At 37.3% G+C, this 15,929-nt stretch overlaps 1 protein-coding gene across 6 annotated transcripts; it reads right to left on the minus strand.

Annotated features, from left to right (window-relative positions):
* Window positions 1-1,698: 1,698 nt before the first annotated feature.
* Window positions 1,699-15,816, minus strand: LOC114878560 (sialin-like). Of its 6 annotated transcripts, XM_029192493.2 has the most exons (13): window positions 12,086-12,662; window positions 11,397-11,692; window positions 8,661-8,729; window positions 8,392-8,450; window positions 8,004-8,218; window positions 7,127-7,363; window positions 6,713-6,797; window positions 5,149-5,372; window positions 4,687-4,836; window positions 4,493-4,625; window positions 4,266-4,421; window positions 4,093-4,178; window positions 1,699-3,951 (listed from the first exon to the last, which is right to left on the minus strand). In XM_029192493.2, exons 3-13 carry the CDS (start codon window positions 8,675-8,677, stop codon window positions 3,727-3,729), a joined length of 1,587 nt encoding a protein of 528 aa, XP_029048326.1. In that variant the 5' UTR covers window positions 8,678-8,729; window positions 11,397-11,692; window positions 12,086-12,662; the 3' UTR covers window positions 1,699-3,726. The 6 variants fall into 6 exon arrangements, with proteins under 6 accessions (XP_029048326.1, XP_029048318.1, XP_029048336.1 ...); XM_029192485.2 differs by lacking the exons at window positions 8,392-8,450; window positions 11,397-11,692; window positions 12,086-12,662 and adding exons at window positions 15,049-15,481; window positions 15,715-15,816; XM_029192503.2 differs by lacking the exons at window positions 11,397-11,692; window positions 12,086-12,662 and adding an exon at window positions 15,049-15,138.
* Between the last annotated feature and the right edge of the window lie 113 nt (window positions 15,817-15,929).

The raw sequence follows: 15,929 nt of genomic DNA on the forward strand, positions 1-15,929 counted from the left end.
AGAAGACTCTGTTCATCCTTGGCATCATTTTTAAAATACCACTCTTCCACCAACAGTTTGTGAGTTTTCTTTCTTTTATTTATTTATTTTTTTTTATTTTATTTGCAGTTTCTTCGAGGCGTTTTCCAATGTTAGAACAAGAGGTCACCGATTCATCTTAAAGTTCAAAGTTCAATGTAAGTCCTTTTCCTCGTTATTTTTGATCGTTGTTTATATGAAGCGAATCTATTTTAGAAACACTATTACCGCCTTCGCTCCGTTTCTATTTCTTCCTTCGGTCTTTCATTTTATTCACAAGTTGAATGAGGAATTAACGCCTCGTTTCGCGACTCTTCGAGTTAGAATTCCTTTAGATCCTATTTCCAGCTTCCGAGTCTAAGTTTTCTTCGTTCCCACGTTTAGTTCGCTAATGATAGTAACGAAGAAATTAACGCTTCGTTTTACGTACACCGCTCGAAATTCGTGCAAATTCTATTCTCCGTTGTTCTTGACGTCATTTTGGAGATACACTCCTACCTTCCTGTGTAAGTTTTCTTCCTTCTCGAGTTTAGTTCCTTCGATGCCATCACCGATTAACGTCTCGCGACGTGTAGATCCTCTTCTTTATTCTTCAGCGGTCGTTCTTGACCTAGAGTAAATCTAATTTTCAACTAATTCCATCTTCTGTACACCAGTGCTCTTTCTACTTTTTTACATTCTCATTTAGTCTTCTTCTTTCGGTTACCTTTATCGTTCGAGGCACAAGTGAAACATAATTAGGTCAGGAGATATCTAATCTGTGTACTTCAGGGATCTGACGTCAGTTAACACTCAATTAAGTGCTATATCGTAACAAACAAGCGATGATTCCGCAGGTAATTTCAAGGAATCGTACACGAAGCTCGTCTCGTTGACGTCTTTTCACGAATCACGAAGATAGCGACGGTCTTTCACATCCGACGTTTAACGAACCTTCTGTTGTTTCATGATATCATCCATATCGTGTGCAATATCAATAATTTATTATTTCTACATCCTCTAGGAACTCGTGTAAACAAATGAAAGAACACGTTATACTATTTTTAGTTAATTTGCAGAATATCTGAAGAACAGGCGAGCTTCGTTAAAATCATTAGCAATTTAACGATTTCAAAGAAAACATTTGAGTTTTGGATGATCAAAAATTCAAGTTTATTTTTAGAATCGTTACCAAGGATGGGAAGTAACTAGAATTCCTGTTGATTTTTAGAAAAACAAACCTTCAAGAATAACCAGGCCACTACGTTTTGTTAAACATAAAAAGAAAAAAGTCGTAAATCCATAGGTCTGCACCGATATAACCGGTCTTTACGACTTTTCGTGCATTTCGGTTATTACAATAAATTTGTCGTTATTTCTTGACTTTTTGCATCATCCGGTTATCTGACAATTTGTTTTCCACAGATATCTGATTCTGAAGGAGACTTGCAACAACAGATAAATGAAACGCGCAATTGCCTTTCCTAGACAATACAAGTATCCCCTTATCGGTTTCATTGTTTCCCGAAAACAGAGAAACGTGTTTTCCTCGAACGTCACAGGGTTTCTTATATTTGGCAATCTTATTTATTGCAACAGATATCTAGTGATCACCGACTGCATGACGCAACTGATCAACATTGATTATTTGGACGAGCTAATTTTATAGAAATGACGTGTACCGAATTGAAGGAACGTACGTTAGAAATATCAACAGCATTTTAATGAAATTATACGTAATCATATATTTTTGAATTTGCTCATGTTCTTGTCATATTCTCGCCATGAATTACATGGTATTCGATCTCGTTACAAAGTGACCTGATTTCGAGTGACACATCCGAGATGTGTCGTTCGCACAACAGAACTATTTTTGATTCACAATTAATGCTTAATATAATTAAGCATCGCAATTAAATTAGCGACGATACAACCGGTGAAATGAATTTTTGTTCTCATTCAACGAAAGTGTTAAATTTCTGCACATAGCACAGAAGAAAAAAGTACACGCAGATTTATTAGAATTTCTAACGACTGACAATTTCTTCTACGTGAACAATTCGTATTTGTACGCTTACGTATACGAGGATTTATTTCACCTAATTTCCGGTATTTATTGTTTAAGCATCTGCGTGTAACTTAAATTACTTACAACTAACGATTAACAAAGAGAAAGTTGGCTTAACATTTATCGCATGTAAACGGTGCCAGTATAAAAATAATTAAAATTACAATACTTTGCAACGATCATCTCTCTTAGTATTTGTGTTCCTTAAGTGAATGGAATCATTGATTGTGAGTCGAACAAATCTTCTCCTGAGAACGAAAAGTTTCTTTCTATTTGTTTTTTCGAATAGAGGGGTCAATCAATTTTCGAATAGAGGGGTCAATTCTAATTAAAATTAGATAGTGAAATTTGTCGACAAAGACGGTAGTTAAAGAATCGTTTAAAATTTTTAAAAATTAAAATGGAAAAATTTATCTTCACTTGAAAGTTAAATAAATCATCAATGACCCCCCATTCGAGGGTTGAACTAAAGACGATACAACTGATGAAATAAATTTTTTAAGTACATAAATGAAAGATAATTTTTCATTGAAACTGTTTGTCGAAAGAGATGAAAGAAATTATAGCTAATACAAGGCATCGATCAGTGGTAGTATATAACATCTCTGTCGCTTTATATTTTTGTACATCGTATTGTTTCTAATCCTACAGCGTATTAAATATTTCTGTGTAAATATGGTCTCTAAGTACAGTATCGTACGAAATTTTTTTTTCTTTATAAACTCCTTTTTACACCATGTATTCTAACAGGGCATTGAGAAAATATCACTGGCAAACATATAAATACGTGTCGTCATCTCTTGATTAAGAGTTACGTAGAACAAACACTTCTTAACAGAGAGAAAGAGAAATTCTACAATTAAGTGGTAATTGTAATTTACACAGAGAAGTATTCGTAAGAACATAGAAGGCAACAGTATCCAAACTGTTCGTTCCAACATTTTATAGTTTTCAATTTTCGGAATTTGGAGACTGTTCTCTTGGCGCTTCTACGAGGTTCATTCCTCTTTTGCGCGCTCATTAACGATCAAGATCTTATTAAAAAAAGGATTTAATCACAGAAAATAATACGCGAGCAAAGGGTCGCTTTGAATCGTGAAACATGTTAATTAACATTGCGAATAAACTTTTTGTGCATTTCGCTTCGAAACAAGACCTTAACACTTTATTTACCGGAAGTCTATTAACAAACGTTTCAATACCATTGGTTCTTCACTGAAAAGCGATTAATAAATCACCTGAAACTCAATTAAAATAATAAAAATTAATTTATCTTACAATGCTGAAAAAATTCAAAGTCAGAGTTACTTCTTTTGATCTTCGGTTACTATTAAACGGTAAGTAAGGTGTTAATAAAAAAAAAAAAGATTTCGAAATGCGTTAATTCGAGAATTCTCATAAAAATATCCTATAAACTTTACAATGTACATTACCCTGACTATCACTTCTCCCACGGACGAACTACCGACTTCTATGCACATACATACAGAGATATTACGAAAAAAATAGACTTTTCTCGCGCGTGTGTGTATATATAATAAATATTATATCTTAAGGTTGATCGTCTCTTTGCGAGATTAAAAGGAGAAGTGTTTGTAATCGTCTGTGACAAGAGTATACTTTATACTCTTCTTTCTTATCAGGGACGAACAACGATCGTGTTACGCTTCCTCGGACACGTTCGACCGAGACTTGACGATCTTTCCGTTCTTCTGAGGAGACTCGTTCAAAGGTTGCGAATCTTCTTGAACCGATTGCGGATACTTTTGGTCCGGATAATTCCACGCTTGGATGTCGGCCGTACCAAAGATCTGGTATACAACGTAAGTGGCGCACGCGACGCAAGCAGTGACCCCGAATACCTGTCTCCACGCGTCGAGTGCTTGCTATAAAATCAATTTTTCTTTGAGTTATTTTTACGCGAAAAGAATTATTACTATCCTATGTGGAACGATCAGCCTGAGAATCTCGAATTGAATTATGAAAGTATTGAAAGTTCTTCCAAGAATAATTCAATTTTTACTTACACTCTTCTGAGTGAGTAGACCAGCTACCACCGGAGACAGAAAACTGGCGGACATGTGAATGGTTTGTGCAAACGCCAATATCGGACCTGAACACAGCGGCAAATCAAACAAATCCTGTAGATACTTCCGGAAAGAACGACGAGGATAGTATCAATATTTGAGCAACCACTTACCAGCAAAATTTGGCGCTATATCAACGATGTTTGCCATCGCCCCTGCGTAAGCAGCAGTGATAAGGGTGACGGCTATGAACCATACCACCAAAACCAGGACGATGTCGCAGCCCAGATAGCCGATCAACACTAACATTATTCCAGGAACTACTTGTGCTATAAAGAAAAATACTCAAACGTATTTCGAATAGAATTAGATAATGAAATTTTTCATGAAAATCACTTACAAAGAGCGGTGAACACCTTGCGGACGTTTGTCAGTGACAAAATCTGCCTCGTTACAAGGACATCGGCTACGTAGCAGAAGGCTACGGAGCTGAAGTAGCTACAGATGAACGGTAAACCGGAAAGAACTCCATTCTAGAAAACGGATAATTTCGTGAGGATACAAGTAGATAATAAAAATCTTTCGATCACGTACCGCTTGAATACTGAACCCTAGAACTGTCTTCATGTACATTGGTCCGGAAATGATGAAAATATAGTGAACCCATATCCTTCCGAATGTGGTGATACCAATCGACCATGCTGGCCAAGATCTCAGAATGGAACCCCATGGAACTGGCAGACCCTTCGAGGTAAAAGAACAATTTCACTTGGATCAAGGTAAAGTAGGCAAAGTAAAGAAGTTCCATTACTGCAGAGAATCAATAGGGATGAATGACCTGATTTCGAAGAGTCTAACGTCTATGACGTTAGATAATTAAATCATATATTAATGATAATAAAACGTCTAGTTAACGAGTCTAAAAATAGAATCGGATCGATGCACCAATGAATGCTGCAGATGAGATAAACCAAGTTATGTCATTAACATCCTTGAGTGAACCTAACGCGATCAAACTTTGAATTTGATCGTCTAACAAAAATTAGAGAAAATTACCTCGGTCGTTCCGTGAACTTGATTTCCAACGCTTCCTTGAATGTACCGTAACTCCTGTTGGGATATTCTTGGATGGCTGGCAGGCGTGTCGAAGGCGAAGAAATACCAGAAAAGGCACCAGAACATACCGATGCTGCCGGTCGTATAGAAGACCGCTCTCCAACCGAAATGGGCGATGATGAATCCGCACAATGGATAGGTTATCCCGATCCCAAAGCTGAACCCTGAATATAGATAATCTAGGCGTTAGGAGTGGCTCACCCCACGACCCGGAACGAAGCTGAAACATGATGCTTGCTCGAATGGGGCTTCGCCTTGGCTCGTGTACGATTCATGCGTGGCGACGATCGCTCTTCAGCGGTGGCGTTTATTTCACCCTGTAAAGCGATTCAAGTAGAGACTTAGTACGAGGGGATGAGGATGAACACGTGGCGAGGCAGCTACATGGAACAATGATACTTTGTTTCTTTCTTTTTCTATAAACCTGAAAATATTTCACAAGGCAGAATTTGAAATGAATTTTCTACTGAAATTCTTTCCAGCAAATTTCAACCCTTCTGTTAATTTTTTATTATTTCTTCCTCCCACCTCGATATTTGTACTTTATTTATCCAAATTCGGCCTTCGCTACTACCATGGTACATCGTTTCATGGAGAACCACACGAATCTTCGACTACGTCGAAACATCGCTGGTAAAACAAGAAACGACTCAATGATGACAACGTGTAACATCAGCAGAATAAAAGAGGTAATTCCACGAATGTTTCGTATCATCGACAATAAAGAGACGCAGGATAACATTACACGCGCCAAGGTTAAGCCCACGCAATGAAAAGAAGAAAAGAAATGAAACGAAAAAACGCGTATCGTATAGTGATTCATTATTTGAAGAAGTCTCGGTAGAAAAGGATTATTGAATTACATTATTATAAACACAGATTCATTGCGAATGCAGAGGATCGCTGTTTTAATCGTTGCGAAAGAATTCAGTTTTCCAAGCAGCAGAGGAATACTTTGGGCCACTCTGAAATTTTTGAGAAATGGGACCAACTTGTGGTTTATGCTGAAGGGTGCTTCTGTTAAATATAGATTCTCAAAATTTTCAGAGTAACCCAGTTGCCCAATTTTCCTAAAGGTGTTTGAACCTCAAAACGGCGGTCGTCTACAATAGAAAACGTGCGTTCCGTCGAGTTCGACTCGATTCAACCAGCTGGAAGTATACTCGGCCTTTCTCATGCTGTTGAGCGGTCGCTTGTTGAGTATACCCCTCGGTCCGGCAAATGCTACGTGGATATCTTCGAACAATCAAAATTGAATGAATGAAAAAAATACAAAAAAAAAAAAACAGAGGAAATCATCACGGAATTATATCGTCGACGTTAGAAGCTCGTAAATTCAGACGAAGCTTGTTTGACAAAACTCGCAAAGCAAACTTTCCGTCTCTGAAAAAATCGTGCGGTTTAACAATCGTCCTCTGTTGAAGAATCTCGCGTTATTCCTGCTTTCGTATGATTCACTGTAATATAGAAAAATGACATTCATCTTTAACGATCAGACACTCACCTTGAAAGGAAGACATGAAACGCGAACGTTCCACGGGTGGTATCCAATGCCCAACGATGGCGTACATCGCCGGCCACGTGAGTCCCTAAACACATAGTCTTTTATTTATATCATTTTACTTAATTATCCTAAACTGGTTATACTAATTATAATTGAAACTACCGCGCGTTGATATATTTATCAGGATTTCGAAAGACTGTGAAAATAAGACGTTCGAAATCAGCTATTGAATTATTTATTACTCGAAGAACTAGTAATAAACACGTTCGTTAATGAATGCAACAGAAAGGAGTGATAACTTTCTGAAACGAACAGGTGCATAGTTGTACGTCAATAGTCGTAATTGTAAAATTGAACATAGTAATGTTATTACTTATCAGTGACGTTTAAAAAATGATGCTTCTTTAGACTTACACTGGCAATGCCTTGTATACTGCGCAGAGCAATCATGAAACCATAATGGATGCCAGCTGCAGAAGGCATCAGCAAGCTGCAGACCGCTGTGATCAGCTGTGACCCACCGAATACCGTCTTCGTGCCGAAATATTGTGTCAAAACACCACCGACCACTTGTGACAATATGTAGCACCAGTAGAAGGAACCACTAATGGCTGATTGAATTGTTGGACTCCAATCGAACTCTCCTCGATCCTGTACGAAAAAATAAACCACATCTTCCATTCCTATTTTTCCAAACTTCAATTTGACACGGTATGAAATATATTAAATTACATTAGCCGATTAAAACTTCAGCAAAGGAATTATGGAACGATATCCGACGTTCTCTTACGAAACACCTCGTGCAAAAGCTAGAAGTTATCCTGTCGTTCCCTCGATCTCTTATTTCTTTGCCGAAGAGTTTAAAGGAGTTGATCGATGGATTTTTAAACAAGCACGTTGTATAACAACTTTAATCGTTCCGTCAGTATAAGGCGATTATCGTAAAGGCGGTAATTATTAAATTCCATTGACAATAAGCATTGTTTCCACACTGGTTACGAGATTCTTGGCCACCGATTACGTCTATCCGTAATCGATGCGACCTGTGTAACGCAATCGCGATGTTTATCGGATCGATTTCTTGGAAAATCACAGAATTCCAAAATTACTGAGATTAGGAGATTTCGCAAATGCCGAGAACCTTCCTCCGATTACTTTATTAATTTTCCTTTATTTTATTCACCCAGTTTGCAACCCTTCTTTCGTAATTAATCACCATCCCCTCATGGATTAAATTTCAAAGGACACTCGATTCCATTAGATAATTTCTCGCGATTCGTAACAACTCTACCTCAAGTCTGATCGGCGTGGTGGTATTGTTGACGAACGATACATTCGGCGTTACATAACAATGATGAGATGTCATCGCGTCGTTGGTGTCCGATTTCGTGGACGGCGGTTTCACCATCGCCACCATGGCGATGTTGATGTCGTTCCTCATCATGAAGGAGACAGTAAACCCCGAGAACGACAACATGTACAGCACCACCCTGGCCGGTACCATGTCTGGAAACGAGAACGCGCTGTATCATCCGCCTGATGTCGTTATAAATATCGAAATAATTTCTCGCTTTCCTATATAAATTTATAGCTACTTCGTTCTAATTAATCTCGATCGTGTATCTCTAAATTGTATTACTGTATCTTGTACGATTTGATAGTCTGAAGAGTTCCTTTACCTCGAAGTTTTCGCAGGCTGCAGGGTGATCCTGTCTTATATATGGTATGTTCTTCGTATCTGCGTAAGAGATACAATCGATGTTTTTATATAAGCAAGGAATCAATTGAATTATAAAAAAAAAAAAGAAAGAAGAAAAAATAGAGAAAACAAATTAGATACAATTACTCAAATTAATTCTTCTTACTCGAAAGTTTCTTTTCTATATTCTATTATTTAATTAATCTGCGTAATTATAATTAAGGTAAATTTTCAAAATTATTTCCTTACCTCTGCGAGTCCTGCATCTTGATTGACTGTTACCGTTCCAGTGAAAAAGAAGAAAGATCACCTGAGATTCTGAAACAAATCATCAAAGATACAGAATTACAAACGTAAAATGATGCGATCATAAATCGCGTCGGCACGTTAATTAAAATTAATGAAGAACATTAAGCCGCAGTTGAACCAGTGATTTATCCATCAGCTTCGTCCTATCTACGTATTGTACGTCGTTTTATTAACAGAATCGCTGACTATCGCGTGTAACTGTGCAATCTCGTAGATCCAAGATACTTTTTGTTCATTTAATTTTAACTTCTTCAAAAATTGATCGCAATGACGATGGCGTAATTTCACGCAATACTCGACAGATTTTTATGTAACTTCCTCGAGACCTTTGTTTCGTTCGCGGTAACCAATTAAACCGCGTCCACGTTTCCCATCAAACAGTCAGGCATAGACTGTGATGACAGTTACTGACCCTAATTAACTTCGCTTTTTGCTTCTTCAAGGTTCTTCAGTGGCGAACGTTATCTTACTCTAAACTAATATCAGGTTGTTACATATCGTACGAGCAATGTCGAAAGTCTGATATAATTTCATGACATAAAAGTATCATGAAATGGCACTTATGGTATATCAATGTAAAGATTAAAGTCTGAAGAAAATTACTATGTAAACGCTTCGTTGATATTCTCGATGCAAAATGACTGGTTGTTAATTATATGAAGCAATGAATCGGAACGAAATTCTTGTACTGTTCAATGTGCTATCAAAACTATAGTTGTTGAAAATGGTATCATGGTTTTATTGCTGATTTTAAATGCAAAATAAACCAAGTGAACTAGAAGTGCAACAAATGGCGCACGAAGAGGCGTATTTTGATAAACGGTGTCCCTCCAGCCTGCATTCCCTTTTACGAAACGCGTTCGAGTTTCGCGCTAGGTTTTATTAGAGCAAGCATATCGATTGAAGCAAACGAAGAAATGCTCAGAATTTAATAGCACGCGGATGGTTTGCGAGGGCGCGATGAAATTCCGACACGCAACTCATATGCGATGGTATTCCACGAACGCAATTTGAAAATTCATCAATTCGAACGGAAGGTCGCTAGTTCGCGAAAAAACAAAACAAAGAGGAAGAAATTTTTCTTTGAACGAGACGTTACGTTCGGCGGGGTAAAGAGAATTTTAATTAAAACAGTGATTGGAAGAAATATGGATACCTGTTGCTTTGTTGTTAATGAGATTATCTCGACCATTTCCTCGTCAATTGCATAAATTGAACACCAGGGATTCTTTTATGTCATTTCGCAATTTATGAAGCAGAACTTGGATCTTTCATTGTATTGCAAATTATTTAAAAAAGTATTTTCATTATTCAACAGTTGAAAAAAATGAAGAGCTCTGTGCGAAAGTCCTAAAGCATGTTACATTTATAAATGAATGAATAGATAACTTTTAACCAACTTTGTGTTCTATCACGTCTAACATGACGGCGATAAAATGAATATCACACAGGAAGTGTATCTTTGCACTCTAGAGCTGATCGATTTCTGCATATGATTCATCCCAATGTGTCTGCAAATGCACTCGTGACGATTACACAAGGTGTTTCAAAAAAAAAATTATACCTCATAAGACTTTAAATTTCCAATTTTTACACAAAGTGAATCCTTAAATTTAATTTCGAATTTCTTCTCATTTTCTACATTCCAAATATCGTTTTCCTAATAATTTTAATCGAGTCACGATTAACCCGACTCCGTCATTCGGGGCTTCAGGACACTTAGCTCTTTTTTTCTTGCTGAACTCATTAGTCACGTTAATGGATAGCAGACAGGTATCGAGAAGCCACGATGCAAATTTCCTACCGGAAGTACGCAAGTTGATGAATTAAAATCGCGATGACTTTTCCCGTTCTAAGTTACGACTGACGACACGTGCTTTAATGACACACTCCTGTTATCTGAATAAGCCATGTTCCATTCAATTCCGATTCATAATTACATAATCAAATACACTCGATAGAAATTCATAGTTACATAATTATATGTATTCAACATATTGCCAAGGGTGATATTTTACTTGGATATGAGAATGCTTTCTTTCTTTATGGCTGGTAATAATTCTTATTACTGATAAATGTACCATTATCTTACTAAATGATAATTTTTTAATTATTTTGATAAATCAATCAGGAATTATCATCTGCCATCTCTATTTAACATGTCGACATTTAGGAAATTAAAAAAAGAATTCTGTGATAAGATTCGCTGGGTGATATTTTTTAATATTACTACAATTTACGATTTTGTAAAATTTCTTTTGTCTTCTGTAAAATTACTTTTAATTTTCATCTTTTTTCCCTCCACTTATTCGATCATATTAAATTCGATTACAAAAATAGATAGTTTAACAGAAATGAATTAGGGAGACGTATCTTTCGTTTTATTGGTGCGATGTATGCTTGGAGCATTACCCCTAAGAAAAATGAAAGAGTTATTAAATGAAACGAAGTTTCTTCAAGTGTTAATGCGTTAACTCGGCTACGAAGCGTAAAAGTTGATTATCGATCGGATCGACCGTACTGCTTTTATAATTACTCTAAGTCGATTGTTTAACAACATATGGTCGGCGACCATAGTGTAACAAACGCTTCCAATTTAATATAAGCAAATAATAATAATAATGAAAAAAAAAAGAAATTGTACTAATACTATAAAGCAAACAATTGAAAGCTTACATTTGAAAATTACTTATTCGTATCCACAATTAAAGGCCCAACGTGTCTGACTGCACATTTCCGTTTCCACTGCGCTGACGAACGCGTTAATATCGCACGATTCAAATTCTCTGACATTAAGTAGAATCGTATACAACATGATTCGTCATGATTTACATTAATTTCGTTGCGTCCAACTTGAAAAATATTTCTTTTCAAGCATTAATAATCGTTGAAAAATTATGCGAAATTGAGAAAACACTTTTGTCTTTCACAATTTCGTTACTTACGCTCATCGAGTGTTTTTTCATTAATTTCTATAAACATAAATTTATCATCCAAACGTATACTCGTGGCGAGCTGATATTTTTTTATCGGTGTTACAACTGTAACATTACGCGGAATTAAAAAATACACGTTGCCATTCTTACAATCGATCGTAATTGATGGTAAAGTTTGTAATTACCATCGACTGTAAGCGGACTAAATCGATGATACCGCAAAGAAAATGTGTACGTGGTAAATAATTAACCATTACGTACACGAGGAACGTTAATATTGCTGATTGCTCGTAATACGTTTCGCTTTCTCAGCGAAATAAAACTGAAATGAGTGAAACAGAAATTAGGGGGACGAGCCTAATCGTCTTATCGTTTCATGCTCCGTTCGTTAATTGTAAATAATATTACAAAAAAATACAGATTACTTACAGCAAGGAAGCACGTGGCGTTATCGATTCGAAACTGTCTCTCTCTCTCTCTCTCTCTCTCTCTCTCTCTCTCTCCCGAGCACACCAACAGTGTTTACATCACATTCAAGTAATATTAGAGAACGTTATGACAAGTGAATTGGTACCATGCAGACGATTAACGAGTTCGATACTCGAGGAACACCTTTCTTTATACACGTTCCTTCAACAAATATTTTCAATCTCCGTGACGTTCACACGTGAATAAACGCGGAGTCACTGAATTATTAAAAACGATGGCGATGTAATGTGTTCTCAGTGCACTTGTGAAAAAATAAAATCGAATTTCTGTTCGTTGATTTATAATTGAAATTCTGAGTGAAAAGTTTGGATAAGAGACTCGCGCCACGAGTCGTGTGTCTCCGATAAATGTATTGATCACTGTTCGACGATCGGTGCCGAAGAATTGTGGAAGCAACGAATGCAACAGACCGGAAAAAGACAAAACGACATCCCGGACGAGGAGAACGGCCGACACTGAAAGGCGACCGGACCACGAGGCATTGACTATCTCGCACACCCCACCACCGGTGCTTTTGCTTTTCAATCGCTCGTTTGCCGGGTAGGAAACGATTCACGAGGATCGCGGACACGTCGCGGAACGAGGAAACGTGACAATGACGAGGCTGTTTAGATACCTTTGGGTGACACGTAACGACGACGGACATTTGGGCGCTAATATAGATTTCTTTAGTTTAGAATAGTGTTTGGTAGATTATTTTTGGGTTCTACGTGGGTTCTTTCTGGGTTTTCTTCGAAATTGCTTTACCTCCCTTTACTTTTACCCTTAGCCAAAGAAACCTATATGAATTTTGGAATTTTCAAATTTGCAAATTTCCAAGTTTCCAAATTGCCAAATTTCGAATTTTCACCCACCTATAACTCACCGTAGCCTTAAGCGAGCCCTAGGAAAGCCTTAGAGCGCCTAGGGATCCTTAGAGCGTCTAGGGAACCCTAGAGCGCCTCGGGATCCTTAGAGCGCCTAGGGAACCCTAGAGCGCCTAGCGAACCCTAGAGAGCTTGGAGAACATTTTTTTCGATTACACATCAACATGATCGAATAAACAAGGGTAAATAAGAAATGACACTGGCTAATGGATATTAATTGGAATCTGATACCATGTTTCACAATTCCCATGGCTGCTTATTACTTTTCATTGTAATACATCATTGGTAAGTGAGTCACATGTTGCTGTTTGAATTTTCTTTTTTTTTGCACAGTACACATACACGCTACAATTTCTGTGGTTTCAATTGCATCGAACACTTGTGTTTATTGTATGATTCTGATCATGTCTACGTGTTTTGAATTAATTCCGATGTTGATTTAAACCGTTATTAATCATGAGAACATGCAGACAATCCTTTCATAACAGGAAAATTCTGAAATAATACCGAGAAACTCTATATTTCATGATTCATGTTGTTTCTTTGTTTCAAACTACACAAATGATTTCAAGTCGGGATCAAAATGAAAAAAACAATGTGTATTTAATTTCCAATTATTTTATTTACTTATTTCTATTTTTTAAATAAGCTCTGCGCTATCTAGAAATACGACACAGAATAAAAAAGGTGAATGACTCAAACTTCATATTTATTAACGAGTTATTGCAATATTCAGCTACATCAGCAAAAATTCCGTCAACTTCGACATTTTTCATCCATTATACCTTCTTTGACTCGTGTTATCGTTTATAAAATTGCAAGGTCACCTCGTAGAGGTTCAACGGGTCAATTTTCATCGATCGATGGGTGCATACCTTAAAGAGTATTTTCCACGCCGGGTACAACAGGTGTCTTGGTCGTTCAACGTTTTACTTAAATGTTTGATCGCTTTTACATAAACTCCGGTTTCGCAACGTTAATTATCATCGATATAAAAAGAAACGTGGTATTTTTTACGTACAGATAATAAAGTACAAGTTTATTTGGAATTAAAAAAAAGAAAAGGAAGGATGAAAAGTTATCAACTGTGTCAATCGCAATAACGAAACATGTTCTTCTCGTTTACAAAAACGTCACGTGAAGCGGAAGAAATTCGCGTCCTCTGAATTTCGCTGTCGGTTGCATTAAGCTTAATTATTTCGTATTTGACCCTATCAAGCGGCGAGGCCGAGTGATTCGCTCGATGGAATTCTTGCGGATAACAGCACGAGACTAGACATGTGATCAGCCCCCGTGACACTATGGACCGCCTTCCATTCTTTTATTCTTAGTTTCTTGAAAATATACAGGTTCGACAACTTATAAAGGTGTTTCAGAATATTTCAAATTCTTCTTGATTCTTATACAATACTACAGGAAATAATTTCTTCAGGGGAGCAACCCTTCTTCAAACTATGGCGGCTTCGGCATCCCCTCCCCCCAAAATTTTAAATGTAGCATTCTCTCATCGAGTTTGTAAAGAGACAACTGAAAGAAAACAAATTTAAAAGATTTATCTTTTACAGCCTCTATATCGCTATATATAGGATTATTAATTTTCAAAGTAAAAATTTTCAAATAAAATAGAAAATAATGTAAAATGTTATACTCGTGTTCAAAATGTAAAGAAAAGTAGTGAAGCCTTCTTCACTTCTTACGTCACTGCCACCCCTAAGGGGAGAAACACGCCACTGTACCGGCAACGGAGATTAACGAACGGACGATATCAACGACCATACTAATTGTTACATCATCCCACATACCTCGAAATCTCTCAGAAACACCATATTTTCAATAAGTTTCACGATACACACTATTGTACACGAAAAAAAGCAACTATTTCGTGTAATGCACCTTCTAACCTCAACGCCGCGTCTTAGGATTGAGGTTATGTGTGACAGAAACTAGCTTACCAATTCGCAGAAACCACGTGGCAGTGGCCGTGACCGTTAATAGGAAAGGGCACAGGCTTGAAAACGATCGATTTTATTAACTCACCTTCGGCCCGTCTTTCCTTCTGACGAAGATCCCCCGACGTTCGACGGCTCTTCTTTCGGCTCGCATTTTGCCAGGCACGCGTTTCACCACGCTTCATGCGTTCATCGTCATTATTCGCACCGGTTAGGGGAACTCGTGGACACTAAATATTCACTGTTACCGATGAACGACACGGGAAATACGCGGTTGTAACAGCTTCGGGAAGAACGAACGTGTGCCACGGCGTTGTCGAGGAGGTTCCCCTGCGTTCGCCACTCCGAGGCGCAGCGGTCACGTGACGCATTCACCAACACACACCCAGGCGTCGATCGATGCCTCGTGCGTCGTGACGCGTCGTCGCGACAGCATCGTCCTCCTCGCTGTTGGGAATCGAATCTTTGAACGTCATTCATCGATCTTTTACCGAAGGTCGTGCGTGGGTTGATAAACGTGTCTGAAGGAAAATGGACGTCATTATAACCCTGTTAAACCTTTAACAACCATCAACTCGTATATTGATTCATAAGGACTCGTGTATACATGAAATTACAATTTTTATTTTAGGCAATTTATACCTTTTCTTATAATAAAATATCTTGTAACTCAAAATAAGTATACTTTAATTTTCTTTGTTATAGTATTATGATAGAATAGCATGTAAAGTCTAGGTTTAAGAAAACTATACACCTCTGTTTCGTAATAAACGGTGCAACCAGGAAGTGTTTCTATCTTTCCGGTTATATCATCGTCTGACGGATATCCTCTGTTCAAACTATAGTTACTGATATCCTGAAAAAAAAAAAATCATGAAATATAATGAAATCAATGTTTCTAATTAAATTTGATACCATCCATCGATTATAGAGCTGATTAAAATTTATAATGCAAGTTTGCAAAACGAT

The sequence above is a fragment of the Osmia bicornis genome, chromosome 3 (genome assembly GCF_907164935.1).
Source record: "Osmia bicornis bicornis chromosome 3, iOsmBic2.1, whole genome shotgun sequence".
Lineage (NCBI taxonomy): Eukaryota > Metazoa > Arthropoda > Insecta > Hymenoptera > Megachilidae > Osmia > Osmia bicornis.

Excerpts from the sequence above, each read along its gene's own strand:
- LOC114878560 (XM_029192485.2), bottom strand. The coding sequence starts at position 15,145 with ATGAAGCGTGGTGAAACGCGTGCCTGGCAAAATGCGAGCCGAAAGAAG. Across the intron at positions 7,364-8,003 it reads CCACGCCGATCAGACTTGAG|GATCGAGGAGAGTTCGATTG; the intron begins GTAGAGTTGTTA and ends TTTTTCGTACAG. Across the intron at positions 3,952-4,092 it reads GTCTACTCACTCAGAAGAGT|CAAGCACTCGACGCGTGGAG; the intron begins GTAAGTAAAAAT and ends TTGATTTTATAG.